The 21,409-nt window shown below is 38.9% G+C and overlaps 2 protein-coding genes across 6 annotated transcripts; one reads left to right on the forward strand and one right to left on the reverse strand.

Moving 5' to 3' along the window:
- Positions 1-212: 212 nt before the first annotated feature.
- On the reverse strand, positions 213-6,514 carry LOC114877722 (7SK snRNA methylphosphate capping enzyme-like). 5 transcript variants are annotated; one of them, XR_003789624.2, is made up of 5 exons: positions 6,370-6,514; positions 4,538-5,843; positions 4,240-4,458; positions 2,456-4,160; positions 213-1,687 (listed from the first exon to the last, which is right to left on the reverse strand). XR_003789624.2 is itself a non-coding variant. In XM_029190675.2 (5 exons), the coding sequence occupies exons 2-4, from the start codon at positions 5,831-5,833 to the stop codon at positions 3,180-3,182; spliced, it is 2,496 nt and encodes an 831-aa protein (XP_029046508.1). In that variant the 5' UTR covers positions 5,834-5,843; positions 6,370-6,514; the 3' UTR covers positions 213-1,687; positions 3,176-3,179. The 5 variants fall into 5 exon arrangements, 3 of the variants coding, with proteins under 3 accessions (XP_029046508.1, XP_029046507.1, XP_029046506.1); XR_003789623.2 differs by having other exon boundaries at positions 213-1,195; positions 1,291-4,160; XM_029190675.2 differs by having other exon boundaries at positions 3,176-4,160.
- Positions 6,515-6,671: 157 nt separating this feature from the next.
- On the forward strand, positions 6,672-9,674 carry LOC114877727. Its single transcript, XM_029190682.2, has 6 exons — positions 6,672-7,512; positions 7,582-8,002; positions 8,288-8,488; positions 8,563-8,759; positions 8,830-8,940; positions 9,006-9,674. Exons 1-6 carry the CDS (start codon positions 7,387-7,389, stop codon positions 9,315-9,317), a joined length of 1,368 nt encoding a protein of 455 aa, XP_029046515.2. The 5' UTR covers positions 6,672-7,386; the 3' UTR covers positions 9,318-9,674.
- Positions 9,675-21,409: the final 11,735 nt, after the last annotated feature.

Genomic DNA, 21,409 nt, shown 5'->3' on the forward strand with positions numbered 1-21,409 from the left:
TATCTAGTACACCATAATCGCAGGCAGAAGTAAATTTTGGTGTTCGATGCGCCCTGAAACAAAAACGAGAAAGGATTCAAACGATCCCACGAATGTTTAGCATGGAAAAATCAGTGTAGAAAGGCTATCTTAATACAATAAATTCTGCACGTTAGATAAACGATGATGTATTATTATAAATATTAATGATTCAAAGACAAAGGATACCCATCTTGTGACTCAAAGCGATTCTTTATTATTAATCTGATATCTTACACTATGAGTGTTCCTGGTAAGCGTCTAAGTGGTTCATTTTGTTTTTCATCATCTCAAACACAACATGGAAAAGTGATTGCGCCCGGTTTTTATTTTTGTGCTAATTTATTGTCGCATCGCTCTTCAACGGTCACGTTTCCCTTCTCCTCGAACATTTCTATGCTCTTTTTTAACATATTACACAGAAACGATCGAGGACAATGTTGGAACAAATTTTTGCTCGAAATTTTCATGCGCAGAAGTACAAAGAAACAGTGTTTGATCGCAGAGACAAAAAGAACATTCGGGACAAGTGATAAAAAAATAAACGTTATCATTAATTGTGCACATTGGTAAGTTGGTCACGGTTACATCTAAAGAAAAACCAATTAACTCAAAGCGTCAAGGACGAAACAAGTTTCTTATCGCGTTCTTCTTTTTCTTTTTTCTCTTAGCCAAGTTTCGCTTCGTAACGATTTATCAATTGTTTCGTCAGCGTTCAAGTAACGGCACAAAACACTAATCAAAAGATACGCATAGATAATGAGCGCATGAAACATTTGAATCGAACAGAAATGTTGTTTCAGAGCGTGCGAGAAAGTTCAACGGATCAAGAACAACGTTCTTCGGTTTCTTTTTCTTTTTTCTCTTCGTTTTCTTTCGCTCGAGTAAGAAGTGACATTTTGCGTAAGAATTACTCCATTCTTCCTCGATGATCATACGGACTAGATTTAAATTAGAAGGAGGAAAGCCGCCTGACCATGCACGTGTGCTTGGAAGCTTTCGTCACTTTTCCTTTCTTTTTCTCCTATCATTGCCGAGGAACTTTTCTTTCCTTATTCTTTTGTACATTGAAAAATCCTCGGTGTACGTGTGTGTTTTGTTGTGTGTCAACTTACGTGTAACGAGTGACGCTCAACGATAATAATAATACTTTCGTCTACTCCGATCGGTCCGGGTTCTATCAACAAATTCGAAGATCTCGGCATTATATAAATAAATAACAACTATATGAAACAATACTTCTCTAAAATTACAGAAATTTACAAGTCCTACAGTCTCTAAGGTTTCCCAATCGACGTTTCCATTTTTCCCGCCACGTTTCCTTTCTTTCTATCTCTGATGCTGATCCACTCTCATCTCCACTCATACGCTTTTACGTTCTTTCTTTCTTTCTTTCTTTCTCTGTACAATACGATGGAATTATTTGAAGATTCTTGGAAAGGGCCAACTTTGGTGAACAATTGAAATGGTTCTTGAAATCCTTTTTTGACGGGTGTGGGGTAATAGATAGCACCACGTCGCATTTAGAAAATCCGACTTCGGAAGATAATAAATACTGCGTGAAATTGTCAGGCCGAAATTCAATACTCCAATATAATTCTTACGTATCCATTTCTGAAACACAACACTGGATACGTCTCTACACATTTCTCTCTCGCACACTCTTTTCCTGCAACCAAAAGTAAACAAACGTAAACAAAAGTAGTAAATTAAAAAAAAAAAAAATTAATAGGTTTTGTAGATTGTTAACACGTTGACTGGCATAGTTGAAATAGCCATTATTACACTAGGGGCACTTATCAGCTATCATTATTATCAAAAATTTATTTGGTTCCTTTTTATTAATGCTATCACATTATTTTAAAATACTATCTGTATCTATTCCCAATTACTAATTAGTCGTTTTAATAGCGCTGAGAATTTCCCCTCTGTTTCACACCATGGCAATCAGCGTGTTAAAATGTTGTCTTTTGACTTCGAAGAACACTGCCTGCAGTTCCAAAGTAAACATTCAACAATAAAGAAGCAGACAATGTTCCTACCAATCTATCGATACAATTAATATAATATTAATAATAATAATAATAATAATATTCATCATCCTCATTTCTTCCTCTCATTCTCTCTCATTCTGTTCTAGCATGAGTTTCGAAGATTAACTGTCGGTGCTAATTGTCCTGTTTTATTTGTTCTCTTTGTACAAAGGTAAAACACGAAGCATCGAACAGTTTTGTGTCCCGAAACACAACCTGAACGTATCTTTTCACCACACATTCTTCTTTCTGTTTCTTTGCCATTTCGTGTGTTCCTTTTTTTTTTTACAGCATCGTCGAAAGACATTGTAAAGTCAGTCTTTGGTCGACTAACCCGCTAGAATGTTTGAAAACGTGCTCAGATAATACAGCAGAATGCAAAACGCTTTTATTTAGGCACGTACTTAGAATTTGTTTCGTCCATCCACCGTCGTACACGTTCGCTTCACTCCTTCGTCTTTTGTCTCTGTAAGCGTACAGGCACAGTTCACATATACACGTTATCACATTCGTACAAATCTATTATACGTAAAGCGATACAATTTCTGTTGTGTACAGTGCTTTTATTTTATTTTTTTTCATTTATCATCCTTCTTGAGTCTCTTTAAATAATACGCTTGCCAGTCTCCCTTCGTATTCGAGATTGAACTTCAGACGCGCCGATGCTAATTACAATACACTGAAACTCTCACCAGGTATCTCTACAAAGAACTCGAATTAGAAATGTTTAGAAAAAAAAAAAAAAAAGGAAAAGCAAAATGTAAAGAAAAGATAAAACACGAATGGAAATCGAGCAATGGGACTACACGCTAATGATTATTGAAATCTAAAAACGAATTAGCAGTCTATTCATCTTATTTGTCTAAATTGCTGCGTTGCACCGATACCGCCAACAACCATGTAATTGCTGCTGAGATTTCTAAACGATTCTGTTTGGAATAGTGGAAAGACAGACAACCAATTCCGTTCAATGTCCTTCTTCAGGATGTAAAGAAAAAAAAAAGAAAAAAAAAATGGAAAGACGAATAACAAAGGAAAGGTCGGACAAGCAAATGGATAACCAGACAGCCCGAGTTTGTATTGGTAGCACCACTCATTTTCTACGCAGAAGACGTCGAAAGTACCGATTTACGTGTTGTCTGGGATTAATTCGCAATGTTGCGTCTCTGTTTGCTCCTTTATACACGAACTCCTGGATCCATTTTCTTCATGTCCCTCTGCTGTCCTCGAGTCTTCTTCGTTTTCTGTGCAATCCTTAGCTGTCTGTACTTCTCCATTGATATCCTTCTTTTCCTTTAAATGACTGCTTGATGTCTCATCATTCACAGATTGAATGTTTGATTCATGGTCACTTTTGCTCTCACTGATATTTATAGAAACCGATTCTTGTGATGTTTTATCATCATTCTGAATTTCTACTGTCCTTTGATTGCCGTTTACATCAGACGTTTCATCCTGCACTTTCGACCTTTTTACACGACCTACCGTGCACGTGTTATCTGCCGCCACGTCGATGTTCCGTTTTCTGGACGTATGATTTTCAGTCGACGATTCATTGTTTTGACGTGCAGTTTCTGAAACAGGTGTAGCGGTCGTTACGTTTGATTCCAGTTGATTTTCAACGTCTGTTTTATCGTTCTCCATGTTAACGTCCAGGTAACACATCTTCGAAGCGTCAGGTGGTTGATTGTCGCTATTATGACCAGGTGTATCGTCGTAACAGGGCGTCGAACTGGGAGCATAAACATTTTCCAGTTGGTCGTATTGACTCATGGACTCGTTACTTTGTTGACTGATCTCCGACAAGTTTCCTTGTTTAACTTCCTCTTTCTTGAACAGCTCTTTCTCGTATTCTTTTCGTTCAATTTCCCTCGTCTTCTCGTCTATCCGCTCTTGCCGCTTGGATGAGTTTAAAATCGAATTATCCGGAGATTCTTGAAAAGGGCCAGCTTTGGTGAACAATTGAATCGGTCGTTGAAATCCTTTCGACGGGTGTGGAGGAATCGACAACACCTCGCATTTAGAAAATCCGACTTCGGACGATAATAAATACTGCGTGAAATTATGGGGACGAAATTCGATACTTCGATAATTTTTGTATATCCGCTCCTGAAACACAGCATTGAATACGTTTTTAAAATCATACAATTAAACGGACATTTCAGAAAGAGAATTTTTTAATACTTACTGTAAGATTCTTTTTCTTTGTGTAACTACTCCAACCTTGCGGTTCTAATATTAAAACTCCACCCGGTCGTAATTGCGCATACATGCGTTTGAAAGCCTGCTTTAAACCTGCATCTCCAAAATTTAAATGAATCCATTTAGTTAAAGACAAACAGAGAATCGTATGAAACTGTGGTTGCTCCGTACATAGTAGAGTATCATCCTCGAGCACGTAGTTACCCTAAAAATAAATACATTTAGATATCTTAAAATTGAAACGATTAATATAGTTTATGTAATTTTTCGGTCTGATAGAATACCTGCACGAACGTGACATTATAAGGAAAACCTTTATGACTTTTATTCTTTGTAAAACCTGGAATATCAACCGGACCGTAATTGATTGGCATAGATATCGGGAAGAAATTTACATCCTGATGATCATTGTTTTCGTTCCTGGCTGGAGACTGTACACAATTAACATAGTGTTTGATATTTTTTCTAGCAATATTGATGAGTGTTCGATCAATGTCAATACCAGTTACACTTTTGGCTGAAAAATCTCGGGCAACAGAAAGGGTAATGTGACCAATGTTGCAACCAATATCAAGTACATCTTTCCCGACGAATAAATGTTTGCGTTGTGCAAATATTGTCAGTCTTGTGTCCACTTCGTGATAAGAGTTACGATACCCATAGTACCTATTGTAGTTGCCGTATTGGTAATGTGCATCCTTCTCTCTAAAGTTTGGCATTGTTTGTTTCTTTTTCTTATCTTGGCTCGGCCGATGCTGAGGTCTGGATTTCCATGCTCCAGGTTGAGGAATAACAGGGCTAACAATTTTATCTTTAGTATCCACCTTCCTTAATCTTTTATCCTTAGGTTCTTCTAAACCCTTCAAACGTAATTTATTTTTATCTTTCTGTGGACTCTCTGGTTTAGATTCCTTAGGCTGATTGGGTGGAGGTGAATTTAACGGTGCCTGTTGTTGTTCTGTCTCCATACTTTCAGATACACCTTGTTCCATGGGTTCTGTAACATCAATTGTATCAGCCTCTTTAGATGTGGTTTCAGCTGATTCGCTTACATCATCTTTTCCAGAACCTGAAGATGCTCGTTTTTTCTTTCTGTTTCTGCGTTTGGAACCTTTCTTTGTTGGGGATATAAGTTGTTTCTCATATTCATCATTATCATTATCGTTACAATTATTTAGATTCAAAGGATCACAGATATTTGGTGGTATTATCACTTCGATAACCTCCTTTTTATGCTTAGGCGTTGGTAAAGGGCTAGACTTAGGTGTAACTGCATTCATAGCTCTATTTATTTCTTCATCTTGCATACTATTTAAATTTAAAGGATCACATATGTTGCCACCAAGTAAAAATTTTGTCGGTGGAATAATCACACCCTCCTTCTTTCTACGCTTATACGGTGGAAAAAATTTACCATTGCTGGTGAAACTTTGCAAACGTTTTCTTCCAAATTTAAAATGCCGACTATCTTCATGCTTGTGCTTTTTATGAGATGGATTAAAAGTCTTTCTTGACTTTTCATTTTCTTTCTTAGTAATGTGACCCACTTTGGAGGAGCGATCAACTTGTGCCGATGACATCTTGTAAACACTAAAAATTTAAAAAGAAAGGAAAAAATTAAGACAATTAAGAGTATAATTGCAGAGTACAAAATGAGCATAACAGATTAACCTACATCATGTAATATTACAAAAATTACATGTTATATTCGTTAAACGCGACATACGTAAATTCTACATACGGAATGAAAATCTCAGAAGTAAAATTTTGAGTTAAACCGTTACAGAAAGGGTCGTTTCGTTCCATTTTAAAATTAACTGACTGTATTGGACACTTCAGAAAGGTTTTAAATCAATTATAAAATCCGATGTATAAATATTTATTTACATTATATTCGTAATTTTAAGGATGATATTCTTCTGCAAGTAAAGTAATCATTCGTCCCGCGAAACGTTCGTAATCACAAATGTTCAACTCGCTGCGTAAATTTATCATTCCCGCGATCGCGCATGCGCAGATTATGGTTTATGCGTTCTGTAAACGGATGGTCGCCAATACTTCGAGACTTCGTTCTCTATTTCTTCTCTTAAATGCCACATTATGTCCATAAACTTACCTTTAAACGTTTTGGATACGATTTCGGTTTCACCTCGACGTACTTTTTGCTCTCATTAAGCACAAAAATACACGTTTTCCCCGAGAAATGTACTACACCCAGCTCCAAACTGCCGTTGTGCGCCCATCAACGATGGCGAATAGCTGCTTTGGTTGCTTTGCTTAAACTCCATTTTCTATGTGGGTACCCGAACGAGCCGAACACAACTTCGGGAATTTTCGGTAGTGAAACAATTTGATCGGATAGAAACAGTTTTCCGAATACTTAAAATACATGAAATTGCTTTAAAATTGCAAAAAATTATGTAATAAGATTATTTAAATGGTCTAAAAGTAATTTATAGGGTTATAACGTTTATCAAACGTTATAAATATTCAAATTTATCCTGTTCTTTGTGCACATTTTAATGTGTTATTCATACACATAATATCAAATCTTAAAAATAACAAATGTTTTGTACACACAAAAATAACATAACGAAATTTAATTTTATAATTTGTTTGTAACTGCCATATTTTTGAAAACTGCGTGCGACGAAATTCACTCCACCAATCGTAGCGTTGGCGGCAATTGTAAAATTTTACAAAAATAAAATCAACCTTTACCCTTAATTATTCCTCATTGTTACGAATGTACGAGTAATTTAAAGGCGAATTTGAAATCATCTAATATTATTTATGAAGCAGATCCTTGAAATAGAAATTTAAACAAGCCACTTTATACATTTGTCATTTGTTATAAAATTTACATGCAATTGGTTCGTTATTTTACACAAATACCGTGCAAGACGTCGTGCGAACCCCATTATAAAGGAGGCGGGTTTCTTGTTCACTCGTAATTTTAGTCATCCGCGAACGCGATTTTTTTTTCTGATAAATTACGTTATTCTCACCTTCGAGATACGTCGTTAAATTTTTTCACTTGTACAGTGTTCTCTTCCGTGACGCAGTTAAATAATAATTAGGTGTTCTCTCTTTCTACGTAACTTCGATCAAGCAGCAACATATTTAAAACAATATGCAGCGTAAAAATTTTCTGTTTGAACGATCGGATTTGGATCAGCCAACTTCCACGGTATTGTTCAAAAAATGGGAATTCGAAAAAGAAGAATTTTCCACCTCGTCGACAAATTTGTTGTCACAGGTACTATTGACTAATAAATCACTTAAAAACAGCAAAATAGGTTCAGATTTACGTCTAATTTTTTTGCAGTTCAATTTATCTCGTACGCTTGGTGAGAACACGAATATCTTGCCTTTTTATACAACGCCACCGATGGAAATGAAAATTGCATCAATGCCAAAAGCGCCGATCAAACAGAAAAAGCTTCCTCGAAAGGGAGATTTAAAGCCAAAAAAGTTACAGTATTCAGACGAAGAATCAGAAGTTTCTACCGCCGTGGATAGCGGTATACACTTCGAGTCCATACACTCAAACAACGCACTATTCTGCAAACATACCGCGAAATACAATAGATTTGATTCTTTTCAAAAATGTACACGCAGATTGCGGCCTATGTTAGATAAAATTAAGGGGCAAACGAACGATAAAGAAAACGATAAAAATATTGTAAATCATAGATCTACAAATACACCAAACAGCAGAAATAATTTAGGACAAACGTCATCCGTAGGTAGGTGTATAACGAATGATACAAAGTACACACTTGCATTGAAAACAAAAAACATAAATGTTAAAGAAAAATTAACTCATTTTCGTCTGTAACAGTATAGGGTAGCTGTTAATTTAATTGTATAAGTATGTTATCATTAAGGAAAAATTGTAATAGAATTGTATGATATAATACTATTTTATAAGGTGATAGATTTATAATGAGTAAAATTAATGCAAACTTAAAATTAATCAGACATTTTATTTAATGTTATTGGGTTACTCAGAGATTTTATTTGTTCTTCAGTATTTAATTCAAATACTGAAATATTTTCTGATCATAATGATAATTATGAATGGAAAGATATACTATATTGGCTACAACCTCAAAGAGATATTGGTCTATGGGTCCAGTGCTGTAGAAAAGACTGTCACAAGTTTAGATATGTTGATAACTACCATGATCCAACAGATGTACCCAAAAAATGGTTCTGTGAAATGAATTCTGGTATATAAATTCTTATAAAATTTTATTTATAATCTTGCACATAAAAATTTAGTATTATGTATCTTATTTTACAGATAAGTCAATAGCATCTTGTAGCATACCAGAACAACCTATATCACCTGCTGATAAATCTAATTTGATTGAAAATACTTATAATGCAGGTAGCATTGTTTGGGCACGTGTTTCTGGTTTTCCTTGGTGGCCTGGAATAGTTAATGATAACCCTGACACATTTGCATACTATGAATTACAGAAAAAAACAATTAAACCTGTAATTATTTGACAATTTTTTGTTACTATTTATAATTTTATATACTAAACAAAATATCTTTGATTTATAGGTAAGATATTATGTTACATTTTTTAACGAAGAACAGCTTGATGCTGCTTGGATTCATAAACAAAATCTTAAACCATTAGCATCACATAAATATAGCCAAGTTATTAAAAAGGTACTGATTTTTGTTTCAATTAATTCTCTTACTGTTAATATAAATAACAACCACTTTTATTGCAGACAAATTATTTTGGAATAGAATACAAACAACCCTTAAAAAAAGCATATCAAACAGCTTTAAGCGCTCTCCCATTATCAATTCTAGAGAGACTGAGAAAATATAGTTTCCTGGCACAATATGAAAAATTTTATGATACAAATAATAATGTTAATAGACCTATTACCCAAACCTCTCAGATGGAAATAGTAGAAAATTCAGATGATGAGAGACAACATTCAAATTCGAGGAAACACATTACGTTAAAGGAGTTTTATTTAAGCACACTTCAAATACCAAATTTCAAAACAATTTCTGTCATAAATAACAAATAAGGTATTTTCTTATAAAACAATAAAGAATCAGAACTCATTTCACTCATATTAAATATTATTTAGTCTACTTGTTTTCATAAAGAAATTATGTAAAAATAATGTATAATTTTATGTTTATAAATTTCTGTAATTCACATGTAATTGAATACATAACATATATGTAATAATTAAATTGTATATTTATTACGTGTTATATATCAATGACACAGACGATGTATAGGATCATTGACTACAGATCAAAGAACATTGGACAAGCCTTTGTTTTCAAGGGGTCTTGAGGTTATGCTTTGAAAACGGGCGCCATCTGCTCTATCCTAGCCGACAATACCGACGTCACTCAAACCGCCATTTTGTCAGCCATCTTGTTGCGCACTAAATTTGCGCACTCTATGATTTAGAAGAATAATCGTGAGAACTCTACATGACCGACTTGATTAGCGATTAAATAGTTACCTACAGAGTATTACTTATGCCCTCGTTAATTCGTCAATTAACAATGTGAGTGCAGCACTAAACTGTAAAACTCTGCGATTCGCCATAATTGACCTGAAATTGTTAAAGAATTTTAAAACTACTTTACAAACTATTTATATTCCCGTTAATGTTATCCTTAAATCAATGATCCATATACATATATTTCCTCTGTAAATAATTTAAAGTCACTCAAAAAAGGCCACGAGGAAAATATAAAATATATTCTTGTTCTTAACGCAATTGATGTGGTAGATAATTAACATTTTCTTGAATGTCACAGTATCCTTCCTCTATTTTAAGTATGTACAAAGGTTATCGTTGCTTAGCCGAGATAAAATCAGAACCACTATTGAATATCTATTTTACAAGATGTAAAATAGAAATTGTACTCTGTCCAGTACACACATTTATTTTTTCCTCGACCTCTTGCGACGATAAGATATTCCAATTACACTTTTATATTCATATATGAAGTTGGCAATGTCGTATCAGCTACTGTACGAATATCATTATGACCGTTTAATTGTTTATCAAGGTAAAACATTTTGACCAGGATAAATGAATTTAGGTTAATTGTGAAATTGACGATATGTACATCATTGATTATAGGTACATCGGTAACATCGTAATATCCGTTGAAACATTCCTTGGAAGATAATATATAATTAATCCCTCGTCGTTCTTCAAACAAGCAGTTTCAACGATGGATCGCATCACGAATTAATTAAGACCACTTGTCAACACCGATTGTTAATGCAAATATCCCTCTGCAAAGAATCATCGCGACATAAATGAATTCCTGCGGATCATCGTTGGACAGCTGTGCCATGGTAATTAAAATGAAAATGTTCGTCGACGATGATGCTGGTTACCAACCGGGTGCCGTGACGATTCTTCGACGATGTCGCCAGTTGATTAGAAACGTTTTCTCGAACGGAAATCGAACATACATAAATATGACTGTAAATCGACAATGTTAATGTGGCGCAAAGTTCGGCGGGGTCGACGGGTCAACGTGACGTCAGCGGATACGGAGACCCTCGACAACGTGGTGAACTGCAACAATATTTGCGTGTAAAGTATTTCGAGTTTGCATGTGATAAATTCGTGGCTAAGTATGCCGACTTCCAACGATGTTAATAAGAAAGTTTCTTCTTTCTCCAATTTAGAAAATTTTCAAAAAATATCTTCAAGACCGATACCGAGGAAGCGATATTGGTTCGGTGAAGATATTATTTTAAATGATACATTTATCGAACTTTTTCGGTTCTCTATCATCGAGTAATCCGAAGAAAACATTCTTTCCCCAGTGTAAAGTTACATTCGGTGTATTTTTTGTCCGTTTCAGCTGGTCGAAAGAGGAGAAGAAATGCGAAAGATGGAACAACATAAATTCGAATGGACGGTCGTGAAGCCTGACGGTTCTTTCGATGACCCGTGGTCCACTCTCTGATCCTTTGCAGTTAACACTCCCTCCCGTTGGCTTTGGAAAGAAAGGAAAAAAAAAAAGAAAAAAAAAACGATAACCCCAGATACCGTAGCGGCCACATACGTGCTCGTTATCGTTCTCGTAATAGTCGGACGATCGTGTTGCTAACCGAGGTACTCGGGTTATCTGGCTTGTTTGTCCTTCGCCACAATTTCGTTACGTTTCTTCGTGCTTTTCCTCGCTTGTTCTTTCGTCAGGATATTTCGTTAATTCGCGACCGCAATGCCGATAATTATTAGTCATTTCCGTTTTTACCGGTTGAGCAACGAATAAAGGTTTAGATTTTATCATGGCGCCAACGTTCTTTAGCGAGCTCGAGGAATTCGTTAACGATTTTGTAGCGAAGATTATAACGTATGATAGGTAGATTTTTCAACTAGAGATTACGCGGAAAGGAAACTATTTCGGTGAATTTCGAAGCGCGTGTAACAGTGGACAAGGAGGGGGTGTCGTATATATTTTTAATGCACCCTACGTGGCTGCGCCATTGCCACGAGAAATAACTGGGAAAGCGTTGAACCCGACACGTGGAAATTCTATTTCTTTTAGTATTCCTTAATCGCGTCTCGGCTGCTTTTCAGCCATCATTTCCACCGAGAAACGAAATCCTCGACCGGTGATTACCGCTAGAGTGTGTCACTTGTTAACAAGTATCGATAAGAATGCAAAATACTTAAGTAGAATGTAATCAGAGCAGCAATTTACTCGAACAAGTAACAACTTACGTGACAATATCCAAGTAGCAACATTTCGCATGGAATTTATCGATGAACCGTTTAAATCAACTCCACTGATGATCAATGCAACATGATAGCGCAATGCTGGATTGCATTTTAATTACTTTTAATGAGCGAAACGTTGGATGCAGGATTATACTTGTAAAGGAGACATTTATTGGTCATAAAAGGTATGTTAGCTGTATCTTGAAACTCGAAGAGGACAGAGTCAGATGGTTTCATGGCAGCACGTTTAGGAACCACCGTACAATGGGGGCGTACGTCGTTGACAAACATGGGAGCGGCGTATTGGGTCGATGGTTAAAAAGAAAAAAAAAGAAAAATGGTAGAACGGGAACCGAGATATAGAGAGTGAATATACCCTGACTCGACGACCTTTCTACCTACGTTTGCATGTATTTCACTCGCTTTATACCTAGGCGTGGCCTGTATGTGTTCCCTTGCCTCTGAACTATCTGGCTTCCGGTATAATCGTGCAGGAAAACACGGGGATAGAAGAATTAACATTGGATTAATGCAAAGGCTTGTTTCTAAGAGGTAAATTGACCCTCGAGGGAATTTCGTTTAGAGGATGATTCATCGTCTCGAAAAATATTCCACTTTCCATCGATAATCGGTAATAGGTTTCAAAGTAAAACCTTTCGCTGGCCAAACGAGAGTTTAACGAGTAGCCAGGAATGCGAGGAGCAACTGCAATCGAGCCTCCAACGAAAGTTACGCCGCGTCGAGCGTTCCGCGAGACGTCGATTTACAAAGCGGCTCCCACAAGTATTCGCCCACTTACTATGCTGACAGACATTGAATTATATCCTTAATTAGCCTCACGACGAAGCAACAAACGTTACAGAAATACTTGGATACGATTTATTGTATAGTATTCGTTAAAAGTACTTTATTTTCTTTAATACATAACTGGGGTACTAGATCAGGTTACCCGCATAAAGGATTTGGGATATGTTCATTTACTTTTTATTTTATACAGGCCGCTATCAGATATAGAGGGTCGATTGGACGTTCAATTGAGAGGAGTCGTTGGAGAAGCGAGGAAATTATCGAGTTTGCCAGGATCGGTTTTGCATAATTTCACGGTCTCTGGTTTCGCGGCCGTTGCAATAAGAGTCCGTGGCAGCGTGTTGCTCTTAGCGATACGTTCCTAAATGCGTTTCTAAAAACGCGCCCTGTAAAGTCCTCCTCTAAATGTGACTTTAACGAGTCAGCATGAGGAACGAGAGGAGAACGGGGAACGACCTGTGCGGATTCGGGCGCGGTCAATGCCGTCTAGATGCTCGCTATTACTATCCGGATTGCCTGGTATTTTTGTCATGGCCTACTAATACACTCCGCAAATTCTTCGCCCTACCACCGGCCACTGTTCGACGATGACGTGGCCGAGGAAATATACCGATCGTGAGTCCCGTGTCACTGGCCGTGATGACCAATTTCTTTCCTTTTTATTCGTTGAAAACGAGCCAACCAAGCCCGACGGCGGCGCATCCTCGCGCCGCAACTTTCAAAAAGGAAGATACCACTCCGTTGGTTACTGTTCGATTTAGGTTGCTCGTTAGCCCATTAGTCGAGGCTCGAATTCTCTCGTCTGCTAAATCTTATAGAAATTCAAAAGCGAAACGGAATTTTCGAATAGAAATTTCTCAGTGGAAAGAATATACGTTAGGGACGAAGGTTATCGATATATTTATTTCGTTCTTCCTTCGAAGGACATTGAATTTTCTAGCGTCGAGTAGCGAGGAAAGCGGCATACTAATGCGTTTAGTGGCCATCCCGAGAACACACAATGGACGCAGCTAAATATTCAAAACAGTTCAACCTTCCATATATTCATGACCATCATCCTTAGGGAGGAAAGAAAGGAAAATAGATGCATTTGCATTTGAAAGAGGAACGATTTGTGGGTCAGGAAGCTTTCAATACCCCGTTTCCATGAAACGTGCAGTGACCACCTTCAGTTTTAAGAAAACTGCACTTAACTCTAAGGATATTCTCTATAAGGGACACCGAAATGTTAGACTACGATTAAATTAGATTAATTTAGACAATTATTTATCTTATTATTTCTAACAATGTTTTAGGAAAAAAAATGTATAACACAGTTTGTGAGATTTTTTCGTTTGAATGAAAAAAAGGAGTTATCTACTTTCAGTCTCGTAGTGGTAACAAGTTTTCCATCCGTGTTTCATCACGCTCAAAGACGAAACGAGTCGATGATGCAACATCGGACATATTCGTCCGATTTCATCGAGCATATTATCTGTTCGACTTATTATTGATAGCGCGCCTCTCGGCCTATTTCGTAAGGAACGTCGGGAGCGCTAGTTGTAAAGGAGATAAAATTTTTTGAATTTCGGCTACGAAGAAAACAAAGGGTCGTTGGGTCGTTCTTCAACGATAAGATATTACACAGGCGGAATATATGTACGTGCACCAGTTACGTAAATGGGTACACTAGTAAACGAGAGATGAGATTTCATCCAACGACAAGTACATACATAGAAACGATGTAAATCATCGTTGCAACGGATCGAACGTTCTGTTGGAACGCGTATCGTGTCCGGCAATCGAGGCAGATAAAGATGTGTCGTAATCCGCGTGGCCACGAGACACGGATCGAGCAGCCTTCTTCTCCAATCTATTCTTTCCCTGTTTTATTTCTTCCAAATATCAAATGATGCATAATGGGGTTCACAAGGTAAAAATGATAAACGCCGCGCAGCGGTTCTGTAACGAAGCGTTATCAAATGTGCGCGCCTTGAACTCGGTGACGAAGCATTCTGTCGCATGACATCGTAAAATACAGCGATACGCGTGTATTTGCAACTGTTACGTTGCCTACGATAACCGAGGACGAAATATAAATTTGCAAGACACTTAAGAGATTTATGACAATTTTCAGAAGCTACAAGAAATTTTAAAGCAACGTGTATTTTTTTTTTTTCAGTGGATAGAAATTATTTTATGTAGAATAAGCAATATACCTTGCCGCTTCTGTAGGTATACAATTAATTAAGAGAATACGGTAGCGATGTGCAAATGCAGTCATCGTCCGTGCTCACCACCTGCATCATTCACGGGGTGCGTTCGGCCACATCCCCGCTCCTGGTATCGCACGAACCCCTAACCCCACCGCGTTTCCGTCGCTCGGTGGAACGAACGCAGTCTCACGCACGTCGCGCTACCCCCACCATCAATCGGCGCGATGGAAATGCGCAACCGTGACTGGCGAACTTCTCGCCAGCCTCCGCGCAGCTCAGTCCGCGTCGCTCGTTCCAATAGTATGGATGGTTGTTCGTGCTTGGTCGTTCGCGTCCGGTCGTTCAAGTTCGTCTCGTTCCGTGTTCCGACGATCTTACGGTTGGCGTAACGGACTTGTTTCAACTTTAGTCGTCGTTTTGATTTCGTGACGAGCAGTTGATACACGCGTAATCGCGATCGAAACTTGGACGGGAAGGAAAAAGAAAGACGCCTCGACGGTGAAGCCGGTTCGCTTGCATCCTCTCGCATACACGTTGGCGAAAAAGGAAGGAAGTCCTACCCCTCGGTATACACGTCTCCCATCGTCCCCACTCCTTCGGTTCTTCGCTTTTTACTCGATTCCAAGCCTCTTTTCTCCACCTTACCAACGTCTCCTACTCTTTCACGCTCGTTCTCGATCGTGTGCCATGCTTCCGGCTGACAGTGCGGTTTTCGGGCCTGCGCGACTCGGGAATACATCCTTCCTTCTCCGGTGCGATTCTCAGTGATCTGCCAATCTCCTGGTTTTCTATCTTTCTGACCACCCCGGCTTGCATAAAGGAAGGCGGCGTCGAGTCATCGTGCACTTTGCTCGAGAATGCGTCACGTTTCGTATCTTGGACTAATGCACCGGTTCTTCCTGTCCTCCTCGTCGAGGAATCGATAGAAGAATCTACAGGACTTGGTCGTGAACGAGCTATGCCGAGAAATTCTGCCTAGAGGAACTACGGTCGGTGAGTGAGCAATTTTATTTGGAATTTTTTCCGCTTCTTATCCTGCATGCCAAGCTCACGTGGGTAATTAATTTACGACTTTCAACGAGCAATTTTATTATCAATCGAATTTTAATAAGTAAATAATATCGATAAATAATTGTCGGTTTTGTTTGTCAATTATCGAACGTTTACGATTTATCAATAGTCACGTCGCGCTGGAACGATGGCTGTGGTTATGTAACCCGCGTAATTTGAACATGGACGCCACGTGCATAGACTTCCGTTACTATTTTTATTCCGTTTTCCTTTTACTTTATTTTCTTTCTATTTTCCTTTCGACCAATTAGCATTGCAGATATTGTGTATTCCTTGTGTTGCGTTAAAGTTAGAAAGTTGCAAAAATTGCGCAGTACGACTACGGTAGTCCGTATCTTCACTTGAGAGTTTATCGAAAAACACGCGTACTCCGGAGTCGAGTCGTCAAGTCTAATTGTACCAGAGGAACGATGGAAATGGGTAGGCGGGTGTCGTTGGACACGGACACGCCCATTGGTTGGGCTCATCGTCAACGGTACGTTTCGCGAAGCTTAATTAAATTAAACGCTTTGTAGTGGTTTTCTAAGGTCGCTCGGTGTCGCGCCATATTTGGCCGTCTGTGAAGAACGTTTTCCTCTCGGTGGATTCCCATCCCGATATTTTTTCCTCCGTTTCTCTCTTTCCCTCCCAATTATTCGAGGATGATCTGGCCTGGCTATTATTAGATTCGTTTCAGTTAGAATCAGCAGAGCAGAGGGGGGGTCATTATTGAGAGGGCTGCGTTTCGGAGTCGTATGTCACGTGACGATATTCTATCGGGCAACGTTTATCATTGTTTTTATTTTTTTTAAATAATTTTCAAAATTAAAAATTTTTTTATCATCGGTAACAAAAACAATTGTTGTCAAAAAAAATATTTCATCGATTTATGAAATATGTTTTGAACTACAATATTTCTATATAACTATATCGTTGACTGGGACTTTACGCCCTTGTCCTAGGGACTAAAGCGAACGTTCGACACCAGAGCGCGTTGCGTGTTGTATAGCAACGGCTGTACTTATGCAGAGTGTGCGCGCGAACGCGTGTGCGAATAGTCTGGCGCCAGCAGGTGCAGTTAAATATAGCTTATGCAACGTGCATCCTTTCTTTTCTTCTTTCTCCTCCTCTCCCCGCCTTTCATCGAATAACATCGCGTAAACAAATTCCAAGGAGAAAACGATATTTTTCCCCCATCGAGAGAATTTCACTACTCTTCGAGACTATTTCTCACCGATCGACTACAGTCTCTGCGCGCGCAGCGAATTAATACAGTCACCTTGTTTACACCCGTTCGCGGCGAGATACCGACTCGTCCCGCGTTTCATAATAACTCGCGCGCACGACTTTGTTTTCCACGTTTCCGCGGGTAAGTAGGGAAGGGACCGCGCGGTGTCGAAGCTTCTCGAGACGTTCGTTCGTCACGTGACTAACGATACTTTACATTCGACGTTTGAATTGCGCGCATTTTCAGGTTAGATCGATATTCGCGTATCGATGCGTCGATTTCGAAGGGAGGTTTGAATTGCTCCTCGTAGGTACCACTGAACATTTTCGTTTTTTACCGTTCCCCCGATAAAGTCGGCCATCTTGAATGAAAGGAAAAAAAGGCAGATTAATGTTCATTATGGATATTAGCCTTCGGCCATTTGCATAAAGGCGGAGACGTTGATACAACTGGTCGCGCGATAACGAGCGACGGATGGCATGGCATGACTGGTCGCGAGATCCTTTCTTTTATCTTTTCCTTTTTCTCCCCATTTCGCTTTATCTCCCTGTTTTCTATTCGCTCGCCGGCACGTCGATCAACAAAAGAGCCGTGATTATTTTCCAATATACGACAATTTTATTTTAGTCATTGTTTTCGAAGGACTGCGATTTTCCCTGAAACTCTTACCCTCGCGTGGGAACGGATCTTTGTCGTCGTTACGTTATTTCGAATCCTCCCGCCTGGCAGGGAGGGGAGGGATGATATCTCGTAGAGAAAAATTCCTACTTAAGTTGCAAGCCGTGAGCCGCTTCATAAAACCGGTTACAAGATACACGGAAATGTAAATTCAACGGAGAGTAGAGGTTCGGAATACTACGAAAAAGAGAAAAGAAAAAATAATAAAGGAACTGCTCGAATGCAGCAGCCCCTTTGCGCGTATTCGTTTAGCCACGAAAATAACGTTGCTTGTATGTTGAATAAAATCTACAAGATAATTGTTGTACGTTAACCAAGAACGTACGAAAAGAGGCTGCTTAAATATTATTTATTTTATTGCATTATTCAGCAGAACGTACGAAAGTGGATTAAAATTTACATGCATAATTTAAGAGATAATGAGTTCGATGAGAACGCGACTCGTCGCACAAGTGTTCCGTTCTGTCGTTAAGCTCTCGAGTAAAATCGGATTTCACCGGTATTCCTATCGAAAGTATTAAAATATGCTCGCGATACTAGCCTTACGGTCATTCGACCTCGATTTTATAGACATCCGTGACGACACCTGCATGTTAACTCTCATATTATTCGGTCATTTTAATATTTAAAAGCATCTGTGAGGTAGTTACGCGCGCATCTGTACTCGAATAAGAATAAGAGAGAAAGAGAGAGAGAGTGAATTAGCTCTGTTAAATTCACTTACATACGTAATAAATGATTATGGAATCCAAGAATTATAATTAAAATTTATCGTACGGTTAATTTTGCTAGTTTTATTATCGTGTTATAATATACAGCTTTTTCTCTACGTGCGTCACAGGAAAGCAAATCAGGTGTAAAGTGCTTTCTGTTGTAACGCTTATGTAAGTAACTCGACTATGTAAGGAAAAAGAAGAAGAAAAAAAAAAAGAAACTAGGAAATTTTGTATTTGTCAAAAAGTATCGCGACGCCGATTCGTGTACGGCAAAAGGGTGGAGAGAGACAGAGAGTTTAAGAGGGAGACGAAGCACAGCGAGATGCCTTTAGGATCGAGTCTCCCTGACGGCGTTTATTTATTGCCAGTATTAATACCGAGCCCCGCAGAGTTGCTTGGTGATTACATAAAACATGCTTGCCCCTCCTACCATCGCAGGCAACCCCCTCGTCTCCACCCTGCTCGCCTTCTATCCGGACGCGATCCTATCTCTCGTGGTAATGGCACTTGGCGAACTATTCGAGAGAGTAAAAAATAAAAAAGAGGAATCTTCGATCGATTCCGTGTAGAAAAATTCACAGTTTGATTTTTACGATCGACACCATATGCACGCGTGGTTGAACTGTTGAGTTAATCTCAGGTATTGGTTGAGAATTTTCAATCGTTTCTGATTATGTTTCCTTCTCTTTGTTATCCTTCGCTTCGCGTCGCATACCTTGCCTTTGTTTAACACAGTTCTGACATATCACCCTGATGAATCCTTGCTCAAACGATATTGGTGATTCTCGAATCACCAGAGGGTAAATGACAGTATATTATTCAACCATTGTGTTGAGTAAATTGCTACAGCTTACCCATGATATCCGTCCTCATTGCCCATTGTCCTTGCACTTTATGAAATGTTCGCTTCTCCTTCGCTAACAGCCCAATCACAAGTGACTAATCGCCTTCACAAAAGAACCTCGGCAGTGCTTCTTTTGTGGTTATCTGCACGTTTTCTCTTTTTCTTATCTCTACCGTTTATTTGCACCTTGCCTCGCTATCATATTTTTTACGCTGATCGTATGAAACGCGAAGCGTACACCGACTTTTCTGCTTGATCCTTTGAAACCTTGTTGAAAGACTTTTCGTAAGTTACCGGAGATTGCCTTTTTACCAAATGCGTATGGCACTCGGTAACGAGAATCGTTTTTAAGAAAAAGAGAAAAGAAAGCAAAGGGCCTAAAAATGAAAAGAAAAAGAAATGAAAAAAAATACAAAACCATGGGCAGCACGGACGGGAAGGAATGGACAACGAAAGATGCATAAAAGGGCAAGGGACGATCCGAGGATGTGGATTAAATCTAAAAACATCGGACGGAGTATCTGTTCACATCTTACCGGGCAGCATTGGATTGCAGTTGAACCTTCTAATACTGTCAGGTAAAGATGTCGTCAGGATTCCGAAATCAACGAATTCACATCAGGGAAAATACTGCGGGTAAAAAGTATTCGGTTAGTAACTTACGTTGTTGGTATTACGAAAGTGTGGTTGCTTAAATTCTTACGCGTTCGAAGTAGTATGTCATTTTTGTAAACGGAGTGTGTGTAATGTACGAGTGCATCAGAACTGAGTTAACTAAATGCGAGGATCGTTCGAATCTCCACCAGGTTGCATTGTATAAATTTTCTTACAACGTTGTGGGGGATTTTGAATATAGGATAAAGAAGTACAATGGTACCTCGGTAGATGTTTGGACTTATACCGAATAGGACGTATACCAAACCAACCTTTCCCATATTTTGTTATACGATATCCTCACTTGTATGATCAGTCAGTTAATAAATACAACTCCGAATATAATCGATTATTAATTTAATTTTTCCTCTGAGATAATTATTTAAAAATGACAAAATTCATGAGCCAAATTTGTCACGTCCAAACAAGACGTATACCGAGGTACCACTGTACGTGGTATGGAATGGTTTCTAATTTATTCTTAATTAGGTACAAAGATATATTGTAATTGTTATACTGCGTTATAAAATAAAATTTGGTTAATGCAATGCCTTTGAGCTGTACAATGTAAAAGAACGATTGGTTATTAATTTTTCATCGATAAAATAACGGGGTGCGTGTTGCGCGCGCATAAATCCCCTGGTGCACGTGAACCCGCGATACAAAGGGTGGACGCGCGCCGTGCTGCGCCGCGCCGATGGGGACCAACGTGCGTTCTCCTCGGTAACAGTGCGGCGCGGCGTCGGTGCGTCGGGCGTCGCGTCGGTAGGAGGTAGAAAACGAAGAAGCTTCTAAAAGTCGCGACTTGACTTGCCCGAGGCGAGAGAAGAGCGTGTAGGCGCGTTAGGAATGTAACGTCTCGAAAACGTAGCGTGTCATGATCGTAAAGCATCGCGTGGGTCTTTTTCGTAGCGTTCGAGCAGAGAGGCGCGAGGGGTTGTAACGCCGAGCCTCTGACTCTGGACGAAATAAATCCGTTCGTTCGGACGTCAGGGGAATATTTTTTACCCTCGTACCGTAGATCGGTCGACGATCGCTTCGAATTCAGCCGCGTAGGTGGCTCGCAGACTGACTGACGACCTTGTAAAGAACATCCACAATAGCTTATTAGCGGAGTTAGCGTCGTTAACATTGGGCCGTTTCAAAAGCGTTCGCGTTGACTTATTAGAGCGATCGGGGGTGAATACCGGTGGTACAAACAGTAGATAATGTTATTGAGAAATAGATTCGTTATA

The sequence above is a fragment of the Osmia bicornis genome, chromosome 11 (assembly GCF_907164935.1).
Source record: "Osmia bicornis bicornis chromosome 11, iOsmBic2.1, whole genome shotgun sequence".
In the NCBI taxonomy this organism is placed as follows: Eukaryota; Metazoa; Arthropoda; class Insecta; order Hymenoptera; family Megachilidae; genus Osmia; species Osmia bicornis.